The sequence below is a fragment of the Gobius niger genome (genome assembly GCF_951799975.1).
Source record: "Gobius niger genome assembly, chromosome: 6".
NCBI lineage: Eukaryota > Metazoa > Chordata > Actinopteri > Gobiiformes > Gobiidae > Gobius > Gobius niger.
The window spans coordinates 18869980-18895617 of NC_136857.1; the positions used below are offsets into that span (position 1 = coordinate 18869980).

Here is a 25638-nt window from a genome sequence, read left to right on the forward strand (position 1 = left end):
CTACATTCAAGCCCAAAGAAAGAGAGAGAGCGCTATGGTTCTGCAGACTCTCGTAGACTCAGACTGTTTTCTCTCCCTGTGTAGCGAAAAGGCCCTGCTGGTGAACAAGTTCGAGCTGAGCCTTCGGACCGAGGCCACTCAGGGGTTGGTTCTGTGGAGCGGTAAGGGCGTGGAGCGCTCGGACTACATCGCCCTGGCCATCGTGAACGGACACGTGCAGATGACCTACGACCTGGGCTCCAAGCCGGTGGTGCTGCGCTCCTCCGTGCGCGTGGACACCAACCGCTGGATACGCATCAAAGCCAGCAGGTGAGAGGATCAGCTTGATCTTTGTTAGATTTGTATGTGATCTGCAAGCGTGAATGGGCCGCTTATGTAAAAAAAAAACCTCTCTGACACTACGGTGCTTATTAGTTTCACATAAAGGTTATTTTTTTGTGGCTGCTCATGCGTGGCCATGACGCAGAGCACGTCGAATTGCTTAGATGCATTAATAAATGTTCAAAAGCAGGAGCATGTTTCAAGCATTAAATGGCACATTAGGAAAGCGGGGCATACAGTGGATATAAATAACACGGTAATGGTGCGACTTCCATCCGAGATTTGGCAATAAAAGCACACACGTGTTGAGGCGAGGCGTGATAATCTATAATCCAAGGATATTGAGGAGAAACATTCATATTCAGTCATATCTGTGCTTTCTCATTTATATGTGAAAACAATGTTATAGGCTTTGAGCTTTCACACAGCTCACATCCCTGGTGCTTTGAGAGTAGCACCTTTATTCCTGTTACAACGTAATCGTATGGATCGAGTCATTTTATGTAAAACCAGATGCCTGAGCACAGACTGATGTTGTGTCCCTCCGCAAAGCACCTTAAAGGAACAGGCCACCGTTTTTCCATACTGAGATATGTTCTTGCCTGAGCTTAGACGAGTTGATGCGTACCTGTCTGGTCTTTGTGCGTGCGCTCAGTCACGTAAAAAGATCAAAGATGTTGTTAGCATTTGGCCTCTCCAAGCATATCCCTATGGCTCCAAACGGGGGTGAAGTTAGAAGCTACCACGCTCTTCCACGGGCACGAACAAAGACCAGACAGGTCCGTATCAACTTGTCTAAGCTCAGGTAAGAACATATCTCAGTATGGAAAAACTATGGCCTGTTCCTTTAACGACATTGCCCTTGGTCACAATATATGAGACTGGTTGCAAGAGAAAGTGCAATCATTTGTTGTGACAAGGTTGCCGAATCCAAGTGCCTTTCTCTGGACTCCCTAAAGTAGAAGCGAGCATCCGTTTGCATTTTAGGCTAATCTTTCTCACTGCGTTGCAAATAGCAGATTGAGCGTGAGCATTAGCTAAGGTTTCGAGTCTTTTGTTGATGTCACAGTAATGGATCTGCTCATTAGCCGCGAATTCAGCAGTGAACTTTTGAAAACGGGCCATTTACCTCCTTGTGCGTCACGTCAGCCTTATCGCCGCTCCACATTTGTGTCAGAATGGGAGAACGGGAGGATAATTAGATTAGGTTTCATCATGTAAGGGAGAATAATCGATTTCCGAGAAGCTGGATATACGCACACATCTGCACACACGCGGAGAAGGCAACAACACGGAGAAGACTTAATTGATGTAGGTGTAAATGGCACAAAATGCTCTCTTAGCCTTTAATGACACTCTCGGCTGGATTCTGCTCTAGCACATTCAAATTAAGTAGTCGTCGCTATTCTCGGCTAATGATGAGTTTAAAGCTCGGAAAGCATCTGTTAGACGGGTGCGTTTTCGAAAGGCGCTTGGCAAAGGCCGTCATGCTGCCATTCGCCGTGTCTCAGATTAGCCCAAAGTGCCATTGAAAGCCGTTGACTGTAGCAAATATGCTTCACAATGTGTCTCGAGTCAATTCATCTTTCTCTTTCACAGAGCTCTCAGAGATGGTTCACTACAGGTGGGCAATGAAGCTCCAGTCACAGGGTCGTCACCTCTTGCAGCAACACAGCTGGACACCGACGGCGCACTCTGGCTGGGTATGTTTCTTAAAATGTCATTATTTAGACAGAGCGACCAACTGAATTAACAGTGGAAGTAGACTGTAAACTATTTTCACCTGGATGACCTAAAAAAGTTTGTACACACTTTTCCGAATTATTATTTTGTGCGTTATTTTTCAGCAGAGTTTGCTTGCATCCTCTGTACATCAAGTTCGATACACAGTAAAGGGTCGCTCGAAAATGCTGAAATGGTGAAAGCGCCGCAAGAATACAGCGGCGTAAAAACAGCAAGCAAAGCTCAGTTTGAAAAAAGTGTGGTGTTTAGAAAGAGCAAATGCGACGTCCCGAGTGTAATGCAGGGGGAAAAGGAAAGCCATAGCTCTGCAGTAGGTTTGAGAAAGCGTCTGGGCCTATTCAGGTATTATGTAGAGGGGAGAGAGCCTATCTGACAAAGCTCTGTATACGAGCAATGACCGGCGAATGGCCCTTATCTACCTCCACTTCAATTTGGCTCAGAGGAGCACACGCAGCTCTGCGAGATCAGGCTTCTTCTCAGGACATGCGTATATTCTTTACTATACCCATCCCGACCGGATAAGGGTGGCTTATCTTCTCTTTCTCACAAGAACAACAGTAAAACGTATCTAATAATTACTTTTGAACGCAATGTCTTGGTACCTCATTCGTCCTGTTTTCAAACCGTGAAATTAATAGGTAGTGAAGTTTAAAGTGTTAGCCGATCTCTCTCTCTCTCACACGATACTGCCGCACATCCTGATCGTTCATGTGAATTAATTACATACGTGTTTCGGGTGCGTGTCTGACGCCAAAGCGAAGCTCTGATATAGGCTATTACTTCCACATTAGTGATCAATACATATGTACTATATTTCGATGCAGACACACTTTGCGGCGTTTGCAATATAGCCTATGGTGGCAAAAAGAAATATGTACCACAGCTTCAAAATACCTGTTTTTAAGTAAAGATACACAATATCTACTGCTCTTACCCTACAGCAGACAGGACCCAAGCACATTTTCTCCAGTTTGGCATTACCCAAATCTAAACGCTTCTTGAGAAAAGTGTCAAAATAGAGACAAAAATGTGCCGGCAAAGCAACCAAAAAGCGAGAAAAACAAGACTACAAAGTGATGAAAAAGCAACAAAGAAGCAACAAAGGAGTCACAGAAATACAGCAAAAAATCTGTTCAATCCATCAGTTTTGTAGGTCTTACACTGGCCTATAGTCTGTAAACTACTAACAGTCCAGAAGCTTTCAGATTTGGGTAGAGCCGAACTGGAGAGAATGCACTCAGTTAAAGTGGGGGTTAAACCAATATCAAGGATAGTAGCTGTCATAATAGTTAACAGAGTACCTTTATTTAATTTACTGCTTATATATTATTTTGAAGTTACATAAAGAGAAGACATCAACCAGTAAAAACGTGTGTTAGGGTCGGGCTTTCATGGAAACCTGTTAAAAGCGTTTTTCAGAGTGACATATCAAAAAAGACACTAATGACTAGTCGGGGCTGAAAAATCCAAGCACAAAGCATCTTCAAACGGAGCCAGGCAGCAGACAGCAATTAGGTCAAAATGTAGCAAAGAGGAGAAAGTTTAGGAAAAATGGTGTGACAAGTTTATAACTCTGTCTTTGAAGTCATGAGAGAAGTCCACACAGGCAGTCGGTTTGCAGGGCTCGCTGGTGGATGTGCGCTTGGGGGAAAAGCACAAGTGCAGTTAATTAGTGAAGGGTATGTGGCTGGACTATGCAAAGTCGTCAACCGGACAGGATTGTTTTGAGTCGCATCCAAGAAGCTTCTTCGGTTTTACAATTTACGACTTTGCCAAAACCTCTGCTGCAATGGAAAAAACCTCTGCTGCAATGGAGAACTCCGAATCAACTGTGAGTTTATGCAAATAGATTTTTTTTTTTTTTTCTATTTTCAACACTCACACACTGACAGCACATCTGGCCTGTTTGCTTTTCACGTTCCAGAGCTGCCTTGAGAGAGTGTTGATAGTATCTACTACTCCATGGGATTAACGCTCTCTTTCAATGTGGTTCTCCCCAAAGTTTGTCTTTTTCCGCTCTGGCCTTTTGTTTTGTGATTTTTTTCTTGATGAGAATGAGGACAATGGGACGCAGGAACAATTGACTTCAAAACTTCAAATTATAACAACCGCGCATAAGAAGTGACTTCCTGTTTCGATCCAGCACACCAAAGTAAAAGCACACAGCTTGTTTCATTGATTAGTTCAGCAGGTATTTGCAACATTACAAGAATATAATTAAATAAACCCTTTTTAAGAGTTTTGTCTGTTAATAGTTAGACAGAAAGTTGAACTAATGAACTGCTGAACTAATGAATAAGATGGTTCTTTTATGCACAGAGTCATTTATCCATTTGCACTTTCATTGTCAAATATTGGACATTTGGAAATTGCATTTTCTTTTCTGTCTCATTGTTTTATACCGGTCTCATTGTTCAATCAACAACTTTTGTGATCCTGAGCTCTACAAAACTGAACTGAGTTGATTATAGCCTTAGAAGTACACATGATTATTGAGTTCAGTCTATTGACCCGACTGAAATATTTCTTTACTGCAGGTCTCGCTTTGAAGCACACATCTTTTCTTCTTCTTGCATAATAAGTATACTAATGTAGACGCAGCGGTGGACATGATAAGGAAATATATAGCATCTGCCACTGCAGTGAGACCGGAGAGAAATAGCTCCTGGCTGACAGTCAGACGAAGTCAGTGACAGCCACCAACTCTCTGCTCCAAACCTAGAAATAAATGAAATATAATGAGCACGCTAGGTGTTAATCACTGCACACACACTAGACTTGTAAATTTAAATGGCGCAACGTTCCTTGGTTGCTTTGCTTTAGCCGTCTTTGAAGATGAGAAACAAAGCCGGCTGCTGTCGCGCCCATCAGCTGTCATCAAGCATATAGCGCTATATAAAGTAGACAAAGCCGGTCTTAAGTCGCTCACATCAGGCCATTTACGGCATTCAGAGCGAAATTAGTTGTGAAGTTATTCTTGACGTTTGAACTTTAATAGTGTTCTTTACTCCTCTAAGCTCTGTGGAGAGGAGAGAAGCGGTAAATGTGTTGTGTGTGGATCCATACGCGGCTCGGCTTTCATGTTGTCAGAACTGCAGCCAGCTCCCAGTGCCGTTCTCTGCGTGATGTCGGAGTTATCTCGGCAGTAGCTCCTGCACTAATTACAACAAAACAAAAATAGTCGAATAAAAGGAGAACACGAACACGTTGTGGGGATATGGTGTGTGCGTCACAAAAACCTAAAGTGTGCTCTCCTGAGTAGAAGTACACGGTTATAACTAAGGCGCTAGAAGCTTTTTATGTTTACAGACTATTTTCAGGGTATGTTTTGGTGTTTTAATTGCACTTTTTAAAATTCTGAACAGCTTCAAAAGCATTGCATTGCATTCAGAGGGATTGTCTCTGGTTGCTGTGAAGTAAAAAAGTAAAAACTAATCTGAGTGAAACAATGGCGACTCTGTAGTGGTGTGGCCAACATTTTATCTGGTGACAACTCCCTTGTCTATATGATACAGCTCCTACTCCTGCCAGTAGTAACTCATGTTTTCTGGACATGGGGAGTAACTCAATAGATGTTTAATGAGTTAGTTAGTTCTTTTTCTTCTCTCTGATCTGAATCCTGACCCGTGTGTGTGTGTGTGTGTGTTGCAGGTGGTCTGGAGGAGCTGTCCGTGGCCCGGCGCCTGCCCAAAGCCTACAGCACTGGTTTTGTGGGCTGCATCAAGGACGTGGTGGTGGATGGAGTAGAGCTCCACCTGGTGGAGGATGCCCTCAACAGCCCCCAAATACTACACTGTTCTGCCGCCAAATAGGTCCCAGCAAAGACAAAACAATGAGGAAAAACCAGTGAAAAATTCAAACTCCCTCTCTCCCCTGCTCCCTCCATAGCGCTCCGCTCTCCTGCTGTAATTATTTCTATTTTTTTATACTTTTCATTGCTTTTTATATGGGAAGATTTTTTTTTTAATCGATTTGTTTTTTTTCCATTGACAGTCCGCCCTAAAGCAGGCACCTCTTTGAAATCCTTATTTTTTTTTTTTACAAACCTGCTCCTTTCTTTTGATTTGTTTTCGCTGGTTACTTGAACACTTGTGGACGGCGCTGACTATTTCCCGGTTACTTGCCTTGTCTTGGTGCCATATTTATCGTCCACATTCCCTCCAAGCATGGCCTTCCACGAGTATAGCCAGTCAACGTACGTCCCTCCCTTACTCCCGGATCTGGATGCAGGCGGACTCTACCAAACTGTGTGTTCAGAGGATATTCATGGGACAGTCAAGCTGCTACAGAGAGAAAAGCACCCAACCCGACATCAACTCATCAAAAATTAATAAATCCAGCGCTCTGCTCAAACCTATCAGAGATTTTAGTTTTGAAATATGACTAACACAGAGGGAGCGTTCCATCCTCATCATCAAGTCATAAATAAATGTCTAAATATAGATTATATTATAATACCAGGAACTGTGAATATGTCCGATGGCTTCTTCTCCTGTACTATTGTGTGTTCTGTTTTACAATCAGCAGGTGATGACCACTATAGATGCATGCACTTCTGCAATTTGGGTTATTTTTATGGATTTGTTTTTTGTTTTTGTTTTGGGGGATATATAAACACGTCACTGTGGAATTTCCCAAAAAAAAAAAAAAAATCTCTTGTATAATTTTCATGATTTGACAAATTTTTCTAGTATTCAGTTGGGATGTTTTGCAGGATAAGGACCACGTGTGACCTTAAGGAGGCGCTGAAGGCAGGGGGAAAGCTCAAAGGGACATCACAGACAAAAAGCTCCTCTTCTTCACGGGACCGTCCTGTTTCTGCATTCCAACTTATTCCGGCTGTTGACAAATTCCAGAGAGACTGATGTTTTGAAGCCATAACAGCCTATTCTAACGGAGCGCATAATCCTTCAATACAGTCGACTAACATATTACTTACCTACCTACCTACCTACCTACCGCATGGGTTTGTATCTTCTACGGTCACTGAACTGATACAAGCTGTCTCTGCAATAAGCTGCGACAGCTCAAAGACTTTGGTTTTGATATGAAATCCTTGGCAATACTCAGAAGCAGTTTTGTTTTGTGGTTTTGTTTCTTTTTCTTTTTCTTCTTAAAATCATACCCACAACCTTTTTTTGTACAGCCCTGCATTTTTTTTTTATTATTGTAAATTTAGCAAAAATGTGTGGTCTGTGGAGGTTTCTGTTTTGTTTTTTAGTAGGATACACTGGAACATGTCTGTCTTCTCACAGTGATGTGTACTCGGGAGAAGGCCTAGAGCTATAACAGTGTTGTGTGTAATCAAGCTCTGACCACAAATCAATCACATACAAAGCACTCTTTTTTCGGGATTATATGTTGAATTTTCCCATTCAGGTGGTAGCAAATACATATTGTAGAAAAATACAAATTTTAGGGTGAAACCTTTTAATTGCCTTAAACCTGTCGCCTTAACTAAACAGGCAGCACAGGTCATATCTTTCTACTATAGCCAGCATTATTAGCCTCATTCCCAACATGTTTTGATGAATTAGTAATTGCAAACATACACACAAAATTCCAGGAGACCGTAAAATGTCGAGTACTTGGGTTTTCTACAAAAAAAAAGAATCCTGTATTAAGTGTTTTTTGGGAGTCTGTTCTGTTATTTATGTTTCATGTGGGTTATACCTCCATCTGTAAACTACTGTCCACAGCGTTGCCTCCTCATTGGCCCGCGCTGCAGTACGAGTGGCATGACCTGAACATTACTAACTTTATGACCTTTGTCTTGTGTTCCTACCGCCATGAAATAAAATGTCGACCAAATGGACCTGCCGTGTAGTCATGTATTTCTTATGTGTCTCGTGCAGAGTCAGTTCTAACTATTCTAGCATCCTCCTCTTGGTACAGCTGAGTTTTCTGCCTTTTTCTGTGAACCGCATTTGTGGATTCTGTGCTCCACACGGTTTTACTGGATGCTTTTGTACATCTTTGCTGTGTTTTTGTGGGGTTCGGCAGATTTTTTTTCTGCAGAGAGTCTATAATGATCCTGGAGAAAGCAGCTTTTAAAAATAAGCAAGCAGCTAGCTTATGAACTAAAGACGTTTGAGACCTTCAAATTTCTCCTCCTGAAACACTGAAGAGGCACCAAGAGCCCCTCACAGCTGCAGCACAGTAGAGGTGTCACAAGAGGCGCTGCTGGAGACAAACGAGGAGGTATCCGCACAAGACTCACAGCTAAGCCATACAAGCCTTCTATCCCTATAGTGTTCTGGCTAATGGACGTTCACTGGAGAATAAAACTAAGCTCTTCCCAGAAGGTGGTGAAAGACTATTGTGGAGCGGAGGGAGCTGCGCAGGAGGAAAAGGAAGGAGGAGGTGGATGAGCTGACCAGTGCAGGACACCACGCTCTGAAACAGGGACTAACCCAGGAGGCACTGCATTGTTTCAGAGGAGCATTGAGGGCAGCCAGCCAGGTTTCCTCCGGATGCTACAGTTCCCCGACCTGGGGAACATGCTGGTCAGGTTGACCCACAGTGGCGGCTCAGTGGCAGCGGCTCAGGACTAACACTTGACCACTATTTCATTGTACGGTTTGACAATGACGAATAAAGCACTTACTTGCATACTTGTGTGTTCTCGCTCTAGGACCTGGTAACAGCGAATCAAGAGTCCAGACTCTCCTCTTTACTCTAATGAGTGGGTCCAGCTGCATCTCTGATTGGGATTTGCCACATAAACATAGTTTTTCTCACCCTTCAATCATTTCACTCTCTACAGTCTACACACAGCTTGGTTTGTGTTATGATGCAGTTTCTCCCCCCTTTATGCTCCGTAAACATTGAATTTGTTAGTATGTGAGATTCACGGCATGTTAATCATTATAATTTACCCCAATGTATCTAAATTTCGGAAAATCATCCAATTTTCTTCTTCCCGGGCCAAGATCTTTGAAATGTCAGTGATTCGACTCTAGAAATGTCCAACTGTTTTGCTTTATTGGACCCTTATTCACTATCTCGGATGATTATGAATTCTTGAAACATGTATTAATGTGATCTTTTGCAGTAACTATGCAGTAATGTTTGTTACAGGTGTCACCCTTGTGTACTCTTAATAAGCTCCTAATTCCACAAAGGTAGAAAAAGGTACTTTAATTTAATGGGTATGTGTTTTTATTATTCTCCAAGCAAGAATTTGACGGTGCCATAAAAAAGCGAAATGTTTTTATCAATTTTATGGTGCCTTCTTTCTTTTTACTGTGAAGCGAAATGTACATACTTTGCCGGTACCACCACACACACATTATGCTTCTTCTGCTATCTCATTGTTTTATGTTTATTGAAAGCAATCTCCTTAAAAAGTATGATTAATGACTGTTGTTTTCTTGCTGTACCACCACTAAGAAAAATCCATTTCATTTGTCCAGGGCTCACAGACTTCACATGACTCTTCCTAATGACGACTCAGAAGGACGGAGAGCGGCGTGTGTTGTATTAATTAAAATGCTCTGAAACTGTTTGATCCCAGAGAGGATTCGATCGAGACGCTGCGTTTACAGCTAATAAGGCTAACGAGAGAGATTAGAGCCTTCTTCGCGCGGCATGCATACAGCGCTCCTTAATGAACCACAGACACGAGTGACACCCATGGGAGACACAGGCCAGAGCAATGAGCAATGGAAGCACGCTGTACAGAGCAATGATTAGGCTGTGACTTTGGAAAGGGAGTGTAAAAAAAAAAAAAAAAGAGCTTTGGAAAAATGTTTGCCAGAGCAGTTCTCAAAGGTTGAAATGGGTTTAAGAATTATGCGGTGACATAAAGCCTCATTATGCTCTCCTGTCTGGGATTTAGAGATAGAAGGAGATGAAAGAACACAAACTAAGTTCATGGATCACTGTGTTGAATGAGATGAATGTGTTGTTATAGGTTTATGGTTGAAGTGTTATAGAGAACTTTGTCTTCTGTATTTGACCCATCCTTCAGCAACGACAACAAGAGCAGTGGGAAACCTCGCTTCTACCTATGGTTTTGATCTCAAATTATGTAAATGTTGCGTTAATGTTCTACAGCTCCACTAATAAAACTTGTCACATTTATATAAAGGATGTTTTAGCTTTTAAGTGAGAGTGGGTAAGATATATAGGCCTATGTTTAATGGCTAGTATATTACACTGATCGTGATTGCACTAAAAGGATAAAATATCTCCTCTGCCTGACTGAGAGAGACAGCTTGGAGGAAGTGTCTGGGGAGATAGGTTTGCAGACCCCAGTTAATGCACCTCTGGTTGAAATGGGATTATGAATTATGCAGTGACATGAAATAATATAATCCCCTCTGTCGTCTCCTGTTACGGGGAACCCCTCTGAGGACATGACATCATCACTGACAGCAGCTACAGACAAGGGACACAGTCATTAGATGGTGCAGTGCTACTTTTGGTCTGGTTTATGTTAGATATGCACAAATGTGTTCTCCTCCTAGGGCCATCACGATAATTACTATATCGACTTACAGTTCAATAAAAAACAGATAAACGATACATTCTTGGGCTCGATATTTAAACTTCACTCATGGGTTGTGGTGTGGGGGGTTAGGGTTATAATGTACTTATCACCCTACATTTGACCATCACATTACCACAGTATCAATTATTATCATAAAAATGGAGGGAAAATCATGTCAGAACCTTCAGGTCAGCGGTGACACTCACTTCCTGGTTCTGTTTGGAACGCCTCAGACTCAACAGGACGTCAGGCTGCTGCTCCCAAGATCCAACTTTACAGCATGAACGTGGAAAGATGTTTTATAACAGTATAACAGTATTTTTTTATATAATTTTCTTGGAGTGATTATTGATTGATATCCGAATGCAAGCAATAATATAAAAATGTGACATATCTGGATAAAAACACTCACACATACAATAAATCTACCAATAAATATTATTTGAAAAAAAAAGAAAAGAAAGTGTTCTCTCAAGTTTGGATTTCAGTAGGTGTATAACACATTGTTGACATAGCATTTGTTGACCATTGAATTTGATGATCATTATACAATAGTAATAATTATCATTATGCAATAATAACCGTATGTGTTTGTATTTATATTCTAATCCTCATTGTCCTCATTTCTTTGCCTCGGGGACTCTGTTGTCTACACACTATAAAATAATCGTTATTATTAGTCTGTCAGTTCTTACCATGGACAATTTCTTCCCACGCTCGCCCTGCAAATGCACCGACTTTTCACCCTCCATTATCCATGCATCGTATGCAGCCAGGAGGCATTCTCACTGTGCCCTCCTCTGCCCCTCTATCGGGGTCACACAGCGCTGGTCCACAATGTGCAGTGTAGCAGTACAGTCTGTGTACACAGACAGTTGCATAAGTCTATAACTGTAGATTAACCCTGACTGATAACTGCAGGCGGTGACGTCAAAGGCATATGAGACATATCAAGGCATATCAAGACATGGGAGGATTAAATGTATGGTAACATCTTACTTCTGTTCCATCAACAGTCTCCTCCATCCTTCCAGGAGAGCAGAACTTTGGCCAGAACTTAAAATAAAAAGTAAGACCAAAGGATTGTCTGTTGGCAATTGCAAAAAATGGCTATACATTGATAAAGGCAAAGAAGGGGAAATGTCTTGCCCAATGACACAACAACAGAATGTGTCATACATATAACAAAAGCTCTTGCACTCTGACGCCTGTTTATTTTGAATGCCAAAGCTGGCCTCCTACACAGTCATTGCTCCATGTGTATAATAGTTTAATGCTCTTGAAATGTAACATCAGATTTGAAAGTGAAGAAAACTTCACTCCGGGCATTTATTTTCAAAGTAATACAACGTCCTTTTAGATGCCTATATTTGGCTTTTATAAACGTACCATTTAGACTTTATTGTGAAGGCGCCCGCCGGAGCTTCATGCGTCACGGTAGCGCGCAATGACGGACAAGTTGCACGGGCTGCCCTCCGCTGCTCCGCTGATTCAGGAAGGGCAGAAAGCGGACGTTTACGAACGGGACACGGCCCTCACGGATTGACATGACATCCCGCAGGTACTGTGCTCTCTTTTCTATCCGCTGTCACGTCCTTGGGTCGGAGGTTTTGACGAGCTCTTGTCACTCCTCCTGCACCGGTGCACGGAGCGCTCAGGCACCGGGAGAGAAACACGGGACAGGACTCCAGTTTAGCGCCCGCGGTCAGGCAACTTTAGATTGAAAGCTCTGCAAAAAAAAGAAAAAAGAAAAAGGGGGAAAAAAGAAGGGGGTATTGTTTGGTTCCACTGAACAGTGCACACACAACTGAAAGAGAAGTAACAGTGGGCAATAGTCTGAAACTTTTCTTTTAAACTTTTGTTAACACTTCGTGGGGTTGCCTGATAGGTAATTTGTGAATTGGCTTATTATTAAACAATGCACACAGGAAATAACCTTATGGATTGGTAACTGCTGATTCACAAAACTTGTTAGAAAGTTGTTGTTGTTGTTGTTGTTTTTTTTATCTTGTTTATTATGGCTATGCAAATTAAAGCAGATAACTCCCCTGTTATGAGTGAAATGATTAATGTCAGTAATAACTGAATTCAAAATAGTCTAAAGATTTCAGTGAGATAAATGTATTTCCAAGTGCATTATGTTTTTCTTTTCTTTTTTCCACATATAGGCTAACTTTCTTTTAAATGATATTTTAACATTTAGATGTTTCATTATGGTGAGTGAACACGTTTGCACTTTTTTGCTGTTACCACAAATTACCCTAAATGTTAATAAATGCTGTACAATAAGTCAAGATTTTTCTTTTAATTCAAATCAATCTTAAAATCAAAGCTAGCTCTATAGGTTTTTCAGGTGCATATCTAGTAAGAAAAAGGGATAGATCTTTTTTTTATATATATATGTAAAGCGGAAGAAAATGGATGGATGGATGGATGGATGTAAAAGTAACTCAGCTCTCTGTATTTTATCTAAAGTCACCTCACATGTCAACTCCAGCTGCAGCTTTTCTTTTAATCTTTATTTCTGAAGTCGACAAAATTGCAATGTCGGCAGATCTGTGCGTTTGTAGTGGAAACAAGTGGTGGCGCGTGCTGTATATGGGTGGAAAAAGAGCAGATGTGCAGATCTGTATTTTGTTTTTTACATGTCACTGCTGGACAATAAATGCTGTTAAAATATATAGTTTTTTATTGTATAAGACTCTAAAAAGGATTATTTTTAGAGTCCCTTTATCATAGCGACCAGGGCTAAATTTAGTTCCAGGGACTTTACTACAAAAATCCCCACTCGAGGGCCGAGGCAGCACTGGTTGATGGCTCCACAAGTTTGGTCAAGGCTTAAGTCCCATCTTGAATTTTCTTTCATCGCAGCAAAACATAGAAATATAGTTGGACATTGTCTGTATGGCCTTTTCATATGTGTTCAAAAGTATGAGAGCGCAACACTGTAACTTCAGATTTATGGTTTTCTTGTTGCTTCATCAATTAATTTTCTTTTTATCCAACCCAACTTTATTTATATGGCACATTTAAACATGAGGAATTAGATTTAAAGAAAAAATAATAGAACTTTAGTGAAAACTTGTAAAATGTTAAATGAAAAGCCATACAATAAAAAATAATAATTGAGATGCATTAGAATAAATAAATAAATAAATAAATAAATGACATCAGAGGACAGCACAACTCGTATGGTGTTAAAAGTCAGAGGATCAGAGTGGGTTTTAAGATGAGACTGAAAACCCTTTGGTTTGGGGCTGGGAGACGGATTGCACCTACTTGACATTTACAATGATGAAATATGCCTGATGAAGTATACCTATATCAAATCGTTAATGTTACTGTATTTGCTTATTAAACACTGAATTACTTTAGTAAATTCCTCCCCTCTTTAAGCAGAAAATCCTTCTTAGTTTACAAAATGAGTATAACAGGAACACAATTTTCAAAATTAAACAACCAAGTTTCTCTCCCTCTCTCCTGATTAGACCCGTCAGGCCTGTTCACAGGAAACGCTTGTCTCACTGGTCAAAGTGGTATCCCGGGGATTCTCATCAGTTGCTAAAATCAGCAAAGGAAAAGACTTTATAAAAAGTATACTTGTTTAATATTATTAAATTTCAGACCCAGGTGGTCCATTATACACAATCTACAAAAACACACTTTTTTTTACTCTTACAGACTATCACTTTAATTTCAGCTTCATCTGTGAGTAATTGGTCCAAACTTAAGTAAGATGATGCCTTTTATTGTTTGCCCCTTTTTTCTTCTTCTTTTTTTAAATTTGTGTTATTGCTATGTGTCAGGATTCCATATAGTTCAGATTTATAATTATGGTAGGGACAACTAAATTGGAACCGGCACTACATTAAAACTACATTACACTACGGTTTACTGTTAATGACTGCATTGGTTCAAAATTATTTCCCAAAATGGATGTGTTGAGACAAAATAAGAAGAAGTGTTTTTCCATGTCACTCAGTCAGGTACAATTGAGTTACTATTGAACTGAAGTCTGTGCTTCAGGAGGAACAACGGCTCCATCAATTAATTTGGTGATAAACAGGAAGTGACATGATTGCACTTCATTTAGTCATGTTACTTTAACCGCATTTTTTTTTTTTTATTGTCAAACTATTGTGAGTGACTTTGTTTTCACTCCCTGGTGTGTCAGTCAGGATAGGGCTGTGCTCGATAAGGGGACAGGAAAACTGCGGCTCATGTGGAGGAATCAGATAGCCTTTCTAACTGCTCTTCACACCAACTGCTTTTTGCACATTTTACAATTTAGCCAAGTGCCGAAAATACTTTTAATGAGGCTGTTTTGAAAAGGAAAAGTATCCAATGCAACTGTCTCATCCAAAATGTATGATGGTGATGTTTTGTATTTAGTCAAAACGAAAGAGAGAAGACTAGTTTCTTAACAAAAAAAGATTAGGTATTACTTTTTGCTGTTTTAAACATTTGACCATGCAGTTGCGCCCTTTATCCCCTCATTATACACGCCTGTCTGTCTATAAACTATTGTAACCATATTGAATAAACATTTAAATGCTTTATCATCAGTAAAGTGTGGCAATGTAACAGCAGGCATTTGCGATCTATGCTGTTCATATTGGACTAAAAATGATCTGCCACTTTCCTCAGGTCCACACCCAGGTCCTGTCTGGGCTTGGTATAGCCGCTTGCACCCTTCACCGCTGCTTCTAAGAATATCACCTTTTTGTCGGCGCGCCTAGACAGAGCTTTAAATAACCCGGCAGCGCTATATTCTCCCTGAGACGTTATGTAAGAGGATAGAGCGTAGCTGGCGAGCCCGCGTGGTGAGGACCCATGGCTATAATGTCCATGTACCAGTGGGCAGTGACATGGAGGCTACCGGTCAACCTTTACCGCCCCTCACCCCACCATTGCCTGTCTGCTGCCTGTCAGTGTAAATCCTGCTGTGGAAAGGCCTGAGTCACTGTGGGGAGCTGACCAATATAGCTGTAATGACATCAGCAAATGGACTATGGACTATGTAAGCCACAGGAGTACTAAATTTGTTTGTGCACATGATTGACTACCATTTTAAAATAGCACTAATACTAGAAATGGCAAACTGGCTTCATCATGGAGTTTGGAGGATGTGTTTGAAAAAAAAAAAAAGAGGAGCTGTGATGGCTCATGGTTAGACAATAATTCATGTAGGTTTATACTGACAATATTTACATGAAAATAAATGTATGAAACAATGAAAAAAAATAATTAATGATAGAATATGGCATATTCATTACAAACTCTTTATCTGTTTGTACAGTATACTCAATTACTTTTGACCAGAGAAATTACAAGGAAGATATTGACTGCAGCAGTTATGTATTACCTTTAGTTCCCTGTGTTGACAGACTGCAGACAGACAAGTTAATAATTGAACAAAGTTACAGAGAATTCGGAGGCCATTGGATTCTGTACTGAGCCATTTATCCAGGCTTGAGACTGGTACAGAGAGCTTGATATTGCACAAACACCTGTCATTGTGTACAGTACTGGTCAGAAGTTTGGAAACACTTTTTATATGTATTGATTTTTCTTTTTTTCAAGACTATTTACATTGTAGATTCTCACTGAAGACATTCATTTATGGATGAACACATATGGAATGATGTCTTAAAAAAGTTGAAATTAATTCCGCCACTTTTGCTTTGATTACTGCTTGCACACTTTTTCCTCAATGGGCTTCACAATGTAGTCATCAAAATGTTTTTCACTTCAAAGGACTTTCCGGTGACTAACTTTTGAAGCCCTTTGAGAAAATGTCAAGAATTACATTTTTTTCAATTTTGAATATAAAGTTAAATAGAAGTTAAATATAAAGAGTTATTTCACCCCATTTTTGTTTCCATAATCCCATCATCAATGATGATGTACGACTGAGAGCCTACACAGATACATAATCCCACGTGTTCATAGTTTAATCTCTTAACCTCCACCTTAACCAAGCGCATTTTCTCTCTGATCTTTGTGCCAGCTTTACCCATTTCTAAGGTTGCCGTCTATAGGCAGTGCAATGTCTCATTTGAAACCAAAGACCTACAAAACTCATCTAAATGGATCTTTTTCCTCGCATTATTGGCTTCTTGTTGGTTTTCTTTACACATTTTTGTCACTTTTTCATCACTTTTTTGCCATTTTCCCGTGGCTCTTTTGCCACTTTTTCATCGCTTCATGCGTTTTTCTAATTTTTCTGTTGATCTTTTGTGGCGTTTTCATCCTTGTTTTCGTCTTATTTTTGTTCCTATTTTAACACTTTTTTAGATTTGGGAGAAAACGTGCTCAGTTCTGGTGGAGGTAAAGAAGAGGTTAATGTCTTCAATGAGAATCATACCATGTAAATAGTGTTGAAAATAGAGAAAAGCCAATACATAAAAAGTGTTTCCAAACTTTTGACCAGTTTTGAACATTAGGTCACACTAATATTAACTGGTAGTTGTTCCCGAAGGACTATTAAAGCGTATATGTTTTGTATCTTCAATAGCTTCAGATCGGTCAGTCTGCTCCAGAGGAATACACTCCTGTTGTCAGAGGTGAGTGTCTGAAATCACCAGCCCTACACACTACGGCACTGAATTGGCTGGATTGAGAGTTACGCTTGACAGGGTCTAACTATGATTAGATATAAACTACATCATGTGCGATTAGGTGTAATCTGCAGGATACCGACAACACAGCTGTTACATTCTGCTTTTCGTCCTAAGAGAGCATGGAGAGCCGGGTTGTCGGGCTGGATCCCCATGAGCTGTTGGAATAGATGATTGAAGAGGCACATTATAAAGACTAGCTCGAGTCCAAATGGAAGGAGGGAGGGAAGGAGTCTGATAGCGGTCTATCAGGCCGGCTCACACTTAGCCAAATCCCAGATTAAAGGCCCCCCGCCCCTGCTGCCACTGCACTCGCTCTCTGTCTAACCCAGTAACACAAACTGTAGCCTCTTTCACTTGTGGAGCAGGCTGGATTACTGAGACGCTGTCGAAGCCGGCTGCTACCACAATGGTGAGGTAGGGACAACACCATTCAATAGATTGGATCTGAACCTATTGATGTTGTTGGACCATGAATTCGGACTTGGCTTATTGTATATTGTAACTTACTTGTAACTTCTGACATTAACGTTTTATAAATGGATACACCACTACCTGTCTCATTGTGGAACTGGATGGCTTTTTTTTTTTCAACTTCTTTACTGGAAGTGTGAGCGACTGACTGTTCATAATGATAAAGACAGGCAGTTATTGTGCTGTAACTCTTTGCTATCTGCTTGGAGCATCACCACTTCTGTCTGCCAACTGTCAACTGTACAGTGTACATGTTGTAAACTTAGAAAAACGAACCCCCAAAAAACACACTTTACAAAGCTGAATTTAGTAGTCTCACGAATGATGGGTGTGCTGAGACTTAACACCAGCAGCACATTTGCCATAGTGACTTAGTCACACAGCGATAAATCACCCTTCGTAGGTATAAATCAACTGTCTTGAACCACAGTAACCCAAGCTGACACCAATAACGTTCATACTGTATTATTTTTACAGATCAAATACAAATACGAACAGTACAACTCTAGTATACACGGAGGCTAACACTGTTATTTTACATTCATTACTTTTCTCAGTCGTCTTCTAACTTTATCCTGACACCTGTGTCCACAAAATGTGCGAGATTTTAAATTGGATTATTTGACAGGAAATCGTACCATAGTTCAATGCTTTGTGTTTTTATAAAACCCCGATAAATATCAGACACATAACTTAGGGCAGTTAGTTTTGTAAAACTGTACAGTATAAAATAATAACCGTTTAAGATTAAAATTGAAATCCCCCATAAAATATTATTTGGTGGTTCACAATTTTTACAGGACTGGCATGGAGCTTTTTAATTGCTTGGTTTACAGCCACCTCTATGGCTGTAACATAACAGAATGTGTACAAAGCAGAGTAGGGGTGAGGGCTGCTTGTGTTTTGGAGTTTGGAGGACTACAATGGAAAGCATTCATTTCATTCATTTTAAACCACAAATGCAAAATAGAATTGAATCAAATGTTTAGATTGATCCATATAAGGACAAACTTGTGATCTTGATTTGTTTGTTGTTGTATTTTTTAACTTCATGTCCCAGCTCTTACTGTAGGAACCTTATCTCAAACCGGATCCATTGGTTCTATGTGGAAAGTATCCAGGTCGTATTGTTGAAATAATTTGACATTAGCCTCAGCAGTAGGTCTGCGATGAAGGATTAGGTAGGGATTAGTGACATAAGGCACTTTTTCTGCAATGTTATTGTTTTTCCATATGAATCTGTGCTGGATTAAAAACAATACCACAAGTAATCTGATCACCAGCTGACATCTTTGACCTGCCAGTGCTCTCCAGTAACCAACATGCACCTGGTCACGACCTACACATTTACTGCAGTGCACTGTAGTCTGTATATTTACTACGAAACTTTGTTGTTGTTGAGGTGAACTTGTCTAACAGCCACTGGTGACTCTGTGATACTGTGCCATGGACTGAAATATGCGCTTGAATTTGAAAGAAGAATAGTAGAAACACAAAGTGGTACTGATAACCACAAATTGTGCATTTGTCAGTGTTCCTTAGTACTTGTTGTATTCTTGTAATGTACACCTTAGTATAGTTATTCTATTAAGTCTTGGCTTCGGCAAGATATGCTAAATGAATAGTGTGGAGTCAACCTGTTCCGGAGACACCTGACCCAGACTGCAAAACCGCTCTATCCTCTCAACCTACACCAGTCTCCAGCTGCCCCCTGGCCTGCCCCCTGCCCTGCCCCCACAGCTCTGAACAGATTACTCCATAATAAAACATAACCAGTACAAGAGGATTAGTCACAAATACATGTTCAGCTCTGGACCAGGCCAGTGTGGAAACGGCTGCTTGTGTGTCAGGCTCTTCAGGCTTAGACACAAGACTAGAAATGATCATAATAATATAGCTGAATCATTTATATGGCAAAATGCCATTAATTTTCTGAATGGCTTTTACTTTTGGGTTTAAATCTTGACATTTGCTTACTTGCTTACGTACGCCTTTATTGTTTGATTTTTGTGCATTTTTGTATTTTTTAATGCATAGTCCTGATATCGGCTGATTATGTTACTAAGTGTCTCCAATAAACACAAAATTAGCCATAATGCTTAATGTAGCTTCACTAACTCTCACCCTAGTTACTTAACAGATCTGTATGTTTGAGTTTGTTCCTAGAAAGCACTGGCACTCATCCGCAGTGTGAAGCTCAAGAACTGCTTTGTGCCAAGACTGGCCAATACCATTAGAGCAGGGGTCACCAACCTTATTTCAGCTGAGGGCTACTTTAAGAGCATTAAGTTGTTCGAGGGCTACCAGTTAAAAACAAATCCTAAAGACTTAAACGTACACTGTTCACTTATAGGATATTGACCCCATACTATATTAAAATAGCTTTATTTTAAACTCATACCGAGTCACAAGAACCGAAATAACTGTAATTTTAAGAATTAGATTCAAGAAAATGAAGTGTTTTACACTTTGGAAAAAGTCCCAAGGGCTACTGGACATGCCCCAAAGGGCCCCTGGGTGCCCGCGGGCACCACGTTGGTGACCCCTGCATTAGAGCATTAGAGCATCAACATGCCTTATTTGAAAGGCATGATGTCACCTTATTCTACATTGATTGGTCAGAGCAACATTTGCTTTTCAAGTTACTATACCATCAATTTCACTGCATTTCTCAGGTCCACACTTACCATAATATAAGGTGGGTCTTGAGCTCTTAAAAAAAAAGGAACGTTCTCTGCAGCCCTGAGCTCTTCCAGCAGGTCGTTCCAGAGGCGAGGGTCGTAATATTGGAATGACTAACTAGGAGACCCCTGCCGGAGGAGCGAAGGGGCCGTGAAGGTTCATAAGGTAAAAGCAGTTCTGAAAGATAAGAAGGACCAAGACCATTACGACATTTAAAAACCATTAAAAGAACTTTGAAATCGATCCTGAAACATACGGGGAGCCAATGCAGCGATTCTAAAACCGTAAATTTGCTCCCGCCTCCTGGTCTTCGTCAGGACACGAGCTGCTGAATTTTGTAAAAGTTGTAAACCTGAGATACTCTTTTTGGGAAGACCAGAAAGCAGGGCAATACAGTAGTCGATACGACTGGTGATAAAAGCATGCATTAGCGTGTCCGTGTTGGCCCGAGAGAGAATGGGGCGGACTCTGGCTATGTTCTTTAGATGGTAAAAACCTATCTTTGTGATATTCTTTATGTGTGGAATAAATGCCAGCTCAGAGTCCAAGATCACACCCAGGTTCTTCATCTGTGAGGAAGGATTAATAGACAGTGACTGTAGTTTGGGTAGAAGTCTCTCTCTGGGCCTCAGGGCCAATGATTAACATTTCAGTTTTGTGCTGGTTAAGCTGGAGAAAGTTTTCTGCCATCCAGAATTTGATAACTAAAATGCAGTTAAAAAGTGCATCTATTGACCTGGTGTCATCAGGAGACATGGAGATGTATAACTGTGTATCATCAGCATAACTGTGAAAATTGACCCCGTGTCTCCTGATGACATCACCAAGAAGAGCATATACAGATTAAAAAGCACTGGGCCTAAAATTGAACCCTGGGGCACACCACATGTAACTCCATGGACCTTAGAGGAGCAGGTATCCACACTTACCACGAACGTCCTGTCTGTGAGATAGGAAGTAAACCATTTGTGTACAGCACCGGAGAGGCCGATGTGTTTTAAACGAGTTAAAAGAATAGTGTGGTCGACTGTATCAAAGGCAGCGCTCAGATCCAGTAGAACCAACACTGTGACCTTCAGTGAGACATAATTTAATCTAAAGTCATTGAAAATCTTTAAGAGGGCGGTCTCGGTGCTGTGGTTTATCCTAAAGCTGGACTGGAATTTCTCAAGGACATTATGTGCAGTAATAAAATTATTAAGTTGGATAAAGACAAGTTTTTCTTAGATTATGCTTAAAAATGGTAAGTTGGATACTGGTCTGAAATTGTTAAAATCTTTACAGTCCAAATTGCTCTTCTTCAACAGGGGCCTCACCACCGCCCCTTTAAACACAGCAGGGAAGACCCCCGTCTGAAGAGCAATTCATCATGTTTAGAAGCTCGTCTCTAAAAGATCCATAAAATGTTTTAAAAAACGAGGTTGGGACCGGGTCTAAAAGACATGTGGTGGGCCTCACTGAGGAGAAAACTTTATCAAGCATCTCAGCATTAACCAGGACAAAACTGTCCAGTGTTTCCTCTGGAACAAATAGACCATCAGATGTATTTACAACCGTGTTACTTTGGGTAGATAAAATATTACATCTGATAGTGTCTATCTTTCCTCTGAAGTGGTCTGCAAACGCCTCACGTCTGTGGGGTTAAAAGGAGTTTTGTTTAAATTAGGGTTTAAAACATTTTCTATTGTTGATATAATATTTTGCATCCCAGTCCAGTGTCCACATGTCTTGGTGTAGTCAGATTCTCAATCTTTATATTATTCTGATGACAGCTTGTGTCATTATCTCTTATAAAGTCCAGTTTGACTGACCCCAGTGGCTTCAGCCCTGTATGTGTGTAATGTGCAGTGGATTAGCCCTCAGACTGCAGTAGTTAGGCATGTTTAACCCACTGATCCCTGCTTACATGTGAGCTCTAATCCACACAGCTGACATGCTGCCATTCAACACAGGGTCTACTCACAGCAGTCAGTGGTGGCTTGTCATTACTATACTTCCATGATCAATTCAGTCTCTGCAACGCCAATGCACAGCACTATCTTCTAATAAATATGATCCAAGCAGACTTTAACAAGATCTTATTATTCCACACTATCAGGAGGGTGGCTCCAGTACCGCAAAAGTGTCCACTTAAAGTTGATCAAGATGTCATTGAAGTATTCACTTGTGAACACACAAGGTGCTTTTAAGGTGCTATAAATGACATTTCTCGATTTGAATGCATTTATGAATGTCAAGCATTGAGCAATATCAACAAGAAGAGTAATCAATAAATGTTTACCGTATGCATCACCATCTTTTAGAATGCTGGTTTTACATCGATTTAAATGCACAAGAATGCACCAGCAACTTCTTCTTACTCTAAAAAAGTGACCTGCACATTTAGCAAATATATTTAACAAATATGATACCCACCGTTAAAGCTGTGGTCGTCAATTTATTTTCTTCTAGTAGAGTTATGTCATTTGTGAAAGAAAACAGACCATGTGTGCTGTCGTGTGTCTAAATATAGTGCATTTTTCTCCAGCACAAATCAAGAAGTCAGACTATGAACTATAATCGCTATGAACTCGCGGCTGAGACGCGCTCCTTATTAACTTAAGTGAAATATCAGGATGTGGAGGATCTCTGAGAGCTAGAAACGAGTCAACAGCTGAGAGCTTTTACTCAACTACCTCTGACTTTCAGGTTTGACAATGGGATAATTCAGGTACGGCTTGAAAATGTTGTTGATATCTATAACTCACACAAAAAATCTGCAGTTTAGTATTGTGTATAGTTAAAAAAAAAATCACACATTAAATGTTTTATTTATGATTTTCAGGCTAATCTGCGGTAACCTTGTGGTTTAATCCTGGTCTTTATTGCTGTGGAAAAAAGGACCTTGCATCAGTGTGAGGCATTATAGCATATTACAGAGGCTGATCCTTTCCACCTTGAGAAGTCTGCACCACTGTGTGAAAGTCAATGGACAAGCTAATTGTGGTGCGCTCATTAAATTGAACCTCCAAAGCCTGCTTAGTCTGTATTAGAGGAGGAGGTTCTCAGCAGGGGCATGTTTGTTCAGTACCACTTTCAAATCCAATTGCTGGAGGAGGATCAGTCACTTCTCAGATGGTTCTTGAGAACAGAAAGTGTAATAAAAAAAACAAAAAAAAAACATCTATTTTATTTCAGTTTGATTACACCATTTAATTGTGCCTCAGTTAGAAATCAGTGTTGACTGTGAGGTATAATTCATTGTTCTCAAATTGGAACTCTTAAATGCCCTTATAGGGACGGACATTGCGATGGCTATAAATGTTGTAGTATGTCAAATGTGCATACTTCTTCTTATCAGATAAATGAATACTTAAATCAATATATCAATAAATGAAATTAGTCATCATGAATGGCCATAGTCACAACAAGCTGACTTTTGTACACTGCATTTGACCCATCCTTACTACCAAATGTCTAGGTGGCAGTGTGACACTGAAGGTCTTCTTCTGCCACGAGCTACATCAGAAGTACTGACATGTTCGTAATCAAATGCTCACACAGTCTCCAGCTTTGAACTTTGGTCTGATGTCTTTTCTTCCTTTTAGGTGGTTCCACCCAAACATAACAGGACAGGAGGCTGAGCAACTCCTGTTGACCAGGGGTGTCCATGGCAGTTTTCTGGCCCGACCCAGTAAGAGCAACCCGGGGGACTTCACCCTCTCAGTCAGGTGGGTCTTCACTCACGTTTGTGTGGAGTCATGTTGGATCAGAGCTCTCACATGAGTTCAAAGTTCAGGATAGAAAACAAACAATGTGAAATGACATTCATAGCAATATGATAAATACCACATGTTACTTCCACAAAAGCAACTGCTTCTTCAGTTATATATCTCTTTTCCTTTCAACTTAGTCTCCACAAGGGGTTTTGACTGAAATGGTGTACTAGTTAATGTGAGGCACACTGGGACTGAGACTAGGTATTTTGACATTTTGCGAATAGGTTTTATCTACTAGCATGTTTTGAATGAATATCTGTGTGCTCTGTCAAATCAAAATGTTCATTGTCCAATGCCAAAGGGAAACTTACTTACATACTAGATAAATTTCTACTGTGTTTACTGTGTTGTAACAAAACATACATTTTAACACATCAAAACTGATTTGAATTGATTTATTTCCTAAACATTTCTTGTGTGGCCTGTACCCTGAAGCACTCTGTGTAGATGTTTCACAGAGTAAACAGAGCTGTTCAAACACAGTAAATACAGATGTCAGGAAACAGGAAAGCGTTCAAAGTGTGGCTCTTCCTTATAATAGACTTTGGGGAGAAGTTTCAGCCTTGTACTTTCAACTGAATTAAGGGATGTCAACATTTCTGTTTAGGAAGGTTCTTACTTGACACACACTTCTTCCCTACATCGGTGGCTAATTGTCCAGGGTGTAATCTGACACATGACCAAAGCAGTTGGGCAGCTCCATCAATGCCTATTGGCAAATGTATGTATGTCATTCAGGTGTTCATTTGACTGAAGCGTGATCAGTCTCCGGGATGATAATTCAAATGTGCACGACTCCGGTATACAAAGGTGAAACCTTTTATTTTTTACACAAATAATATTTTCAATAACTTGTACTTTTTTATCATATATACGTTTTGACCTTGCTTTGATAGAACTAGACTTAGTTTTCACCTCTCTCATGTACATGGATTAGTTTTGAGTTAACTTTGAGTGTGAGTCTGTGGACATTTAAACACAGTTTCAAATGTTGAGTAAGGCTCAGTCAGGCCTTGCCCAGGGCCTGCGGTTAGTGTGGTGAGTGTCATAAATCACTCTCTCCACAGGAAGACTGGTGGGAGACTAGAGCCACAGTCCGCTGTCCACAAACCATAAGTACACAACAGTGAGGTCAAGTGGGTCGACAGGTCAGCCACTTTAGAACATGATGAAGAGGAGCATTGTGGAGGAATGCATATCAAGAGTTTAAAAGAACACTCTGTTCCTCTGTGCACAGATACTGAAATAAGAAGTTGAATAATCAAGAGCCTACACTAGACCACTGTTCGTTCACTAGCCCAGCTGCAGAAAGACATCTCTTTTATATGTGCTGCTTCAGCTACTCTAACGCACGTCAAGTTATTTATTTATTTTATTCAAAAAGTTTTTTTTACAGCTAAAAAAAAAAGTTTGAATTATGTTTCGGTTTCAGACTGCTCCAACAATACCTAGAACCAGTCCATAATTTGTCTTTTGTGCTTCAAGCTGTTATATCCGATATTTACCAATACTAAGAGACTTACTTAAAAGTGGCTTTCTTTGAGTG

General features: G+C 40.4%; 2 protein-coding genes across 14 annotated transcripts in view; both read left to right on the forward strand.

Annotated features, from left to right (window-relative positions):
* agrn (agrin) overlaps nucleotides 1–7879 on the forward strand; it is a 325948-nt gene extending 318069 nt beyond the window's left edge. For all 13 annotated transcript variants that reach the window (XM_079557727.1, XM_079557735.1, XM_079557734.1 and 10 more), the window contains 3 exons: nucleotides 85–309; nucleotides 1921–2024; nucleotides 5716–7879. In XM_079557727.1, the coding sequence (XP_079413853.1) occupies nucleotides 85–309; nucleotides 1921–2024; nucleotides 5716–5876 (490 nt within the window). In that variant the 3' untranslated portion in view covers nucleotides 5877–7879. The remainder of the gene's footprint in view (nucleotides 1–84; nucleotides 310–1920; nucleotides 2025–5715) is intronic.
* Nucleotides 7880–11862: 3983 nt separating this feature from the next.
* The window catches only part of ptpn11b (protein tyrosine phosphatase non-receptor type 11b), a 33496-nt gene continuing 19720 nt past the window's right edge, over nucleotides 11863–25638 (forward strand). The window contains exons 1-2 of the mRNA XM_079558432.1: nucleotides 11863–12119; nucleotides 23922–24044. Of these exons, the coding sequence (XP_079414558.1) occupies nucleotides 12106–12119; nucleotides 23922–24044 (137 nt within the window). The 5' untranslated portion in view covers nucleotides 11863–12105. The remainder of the gene's footprint in view (nucleotides 12120–23921; nucleotides 24045–25638) is intronic.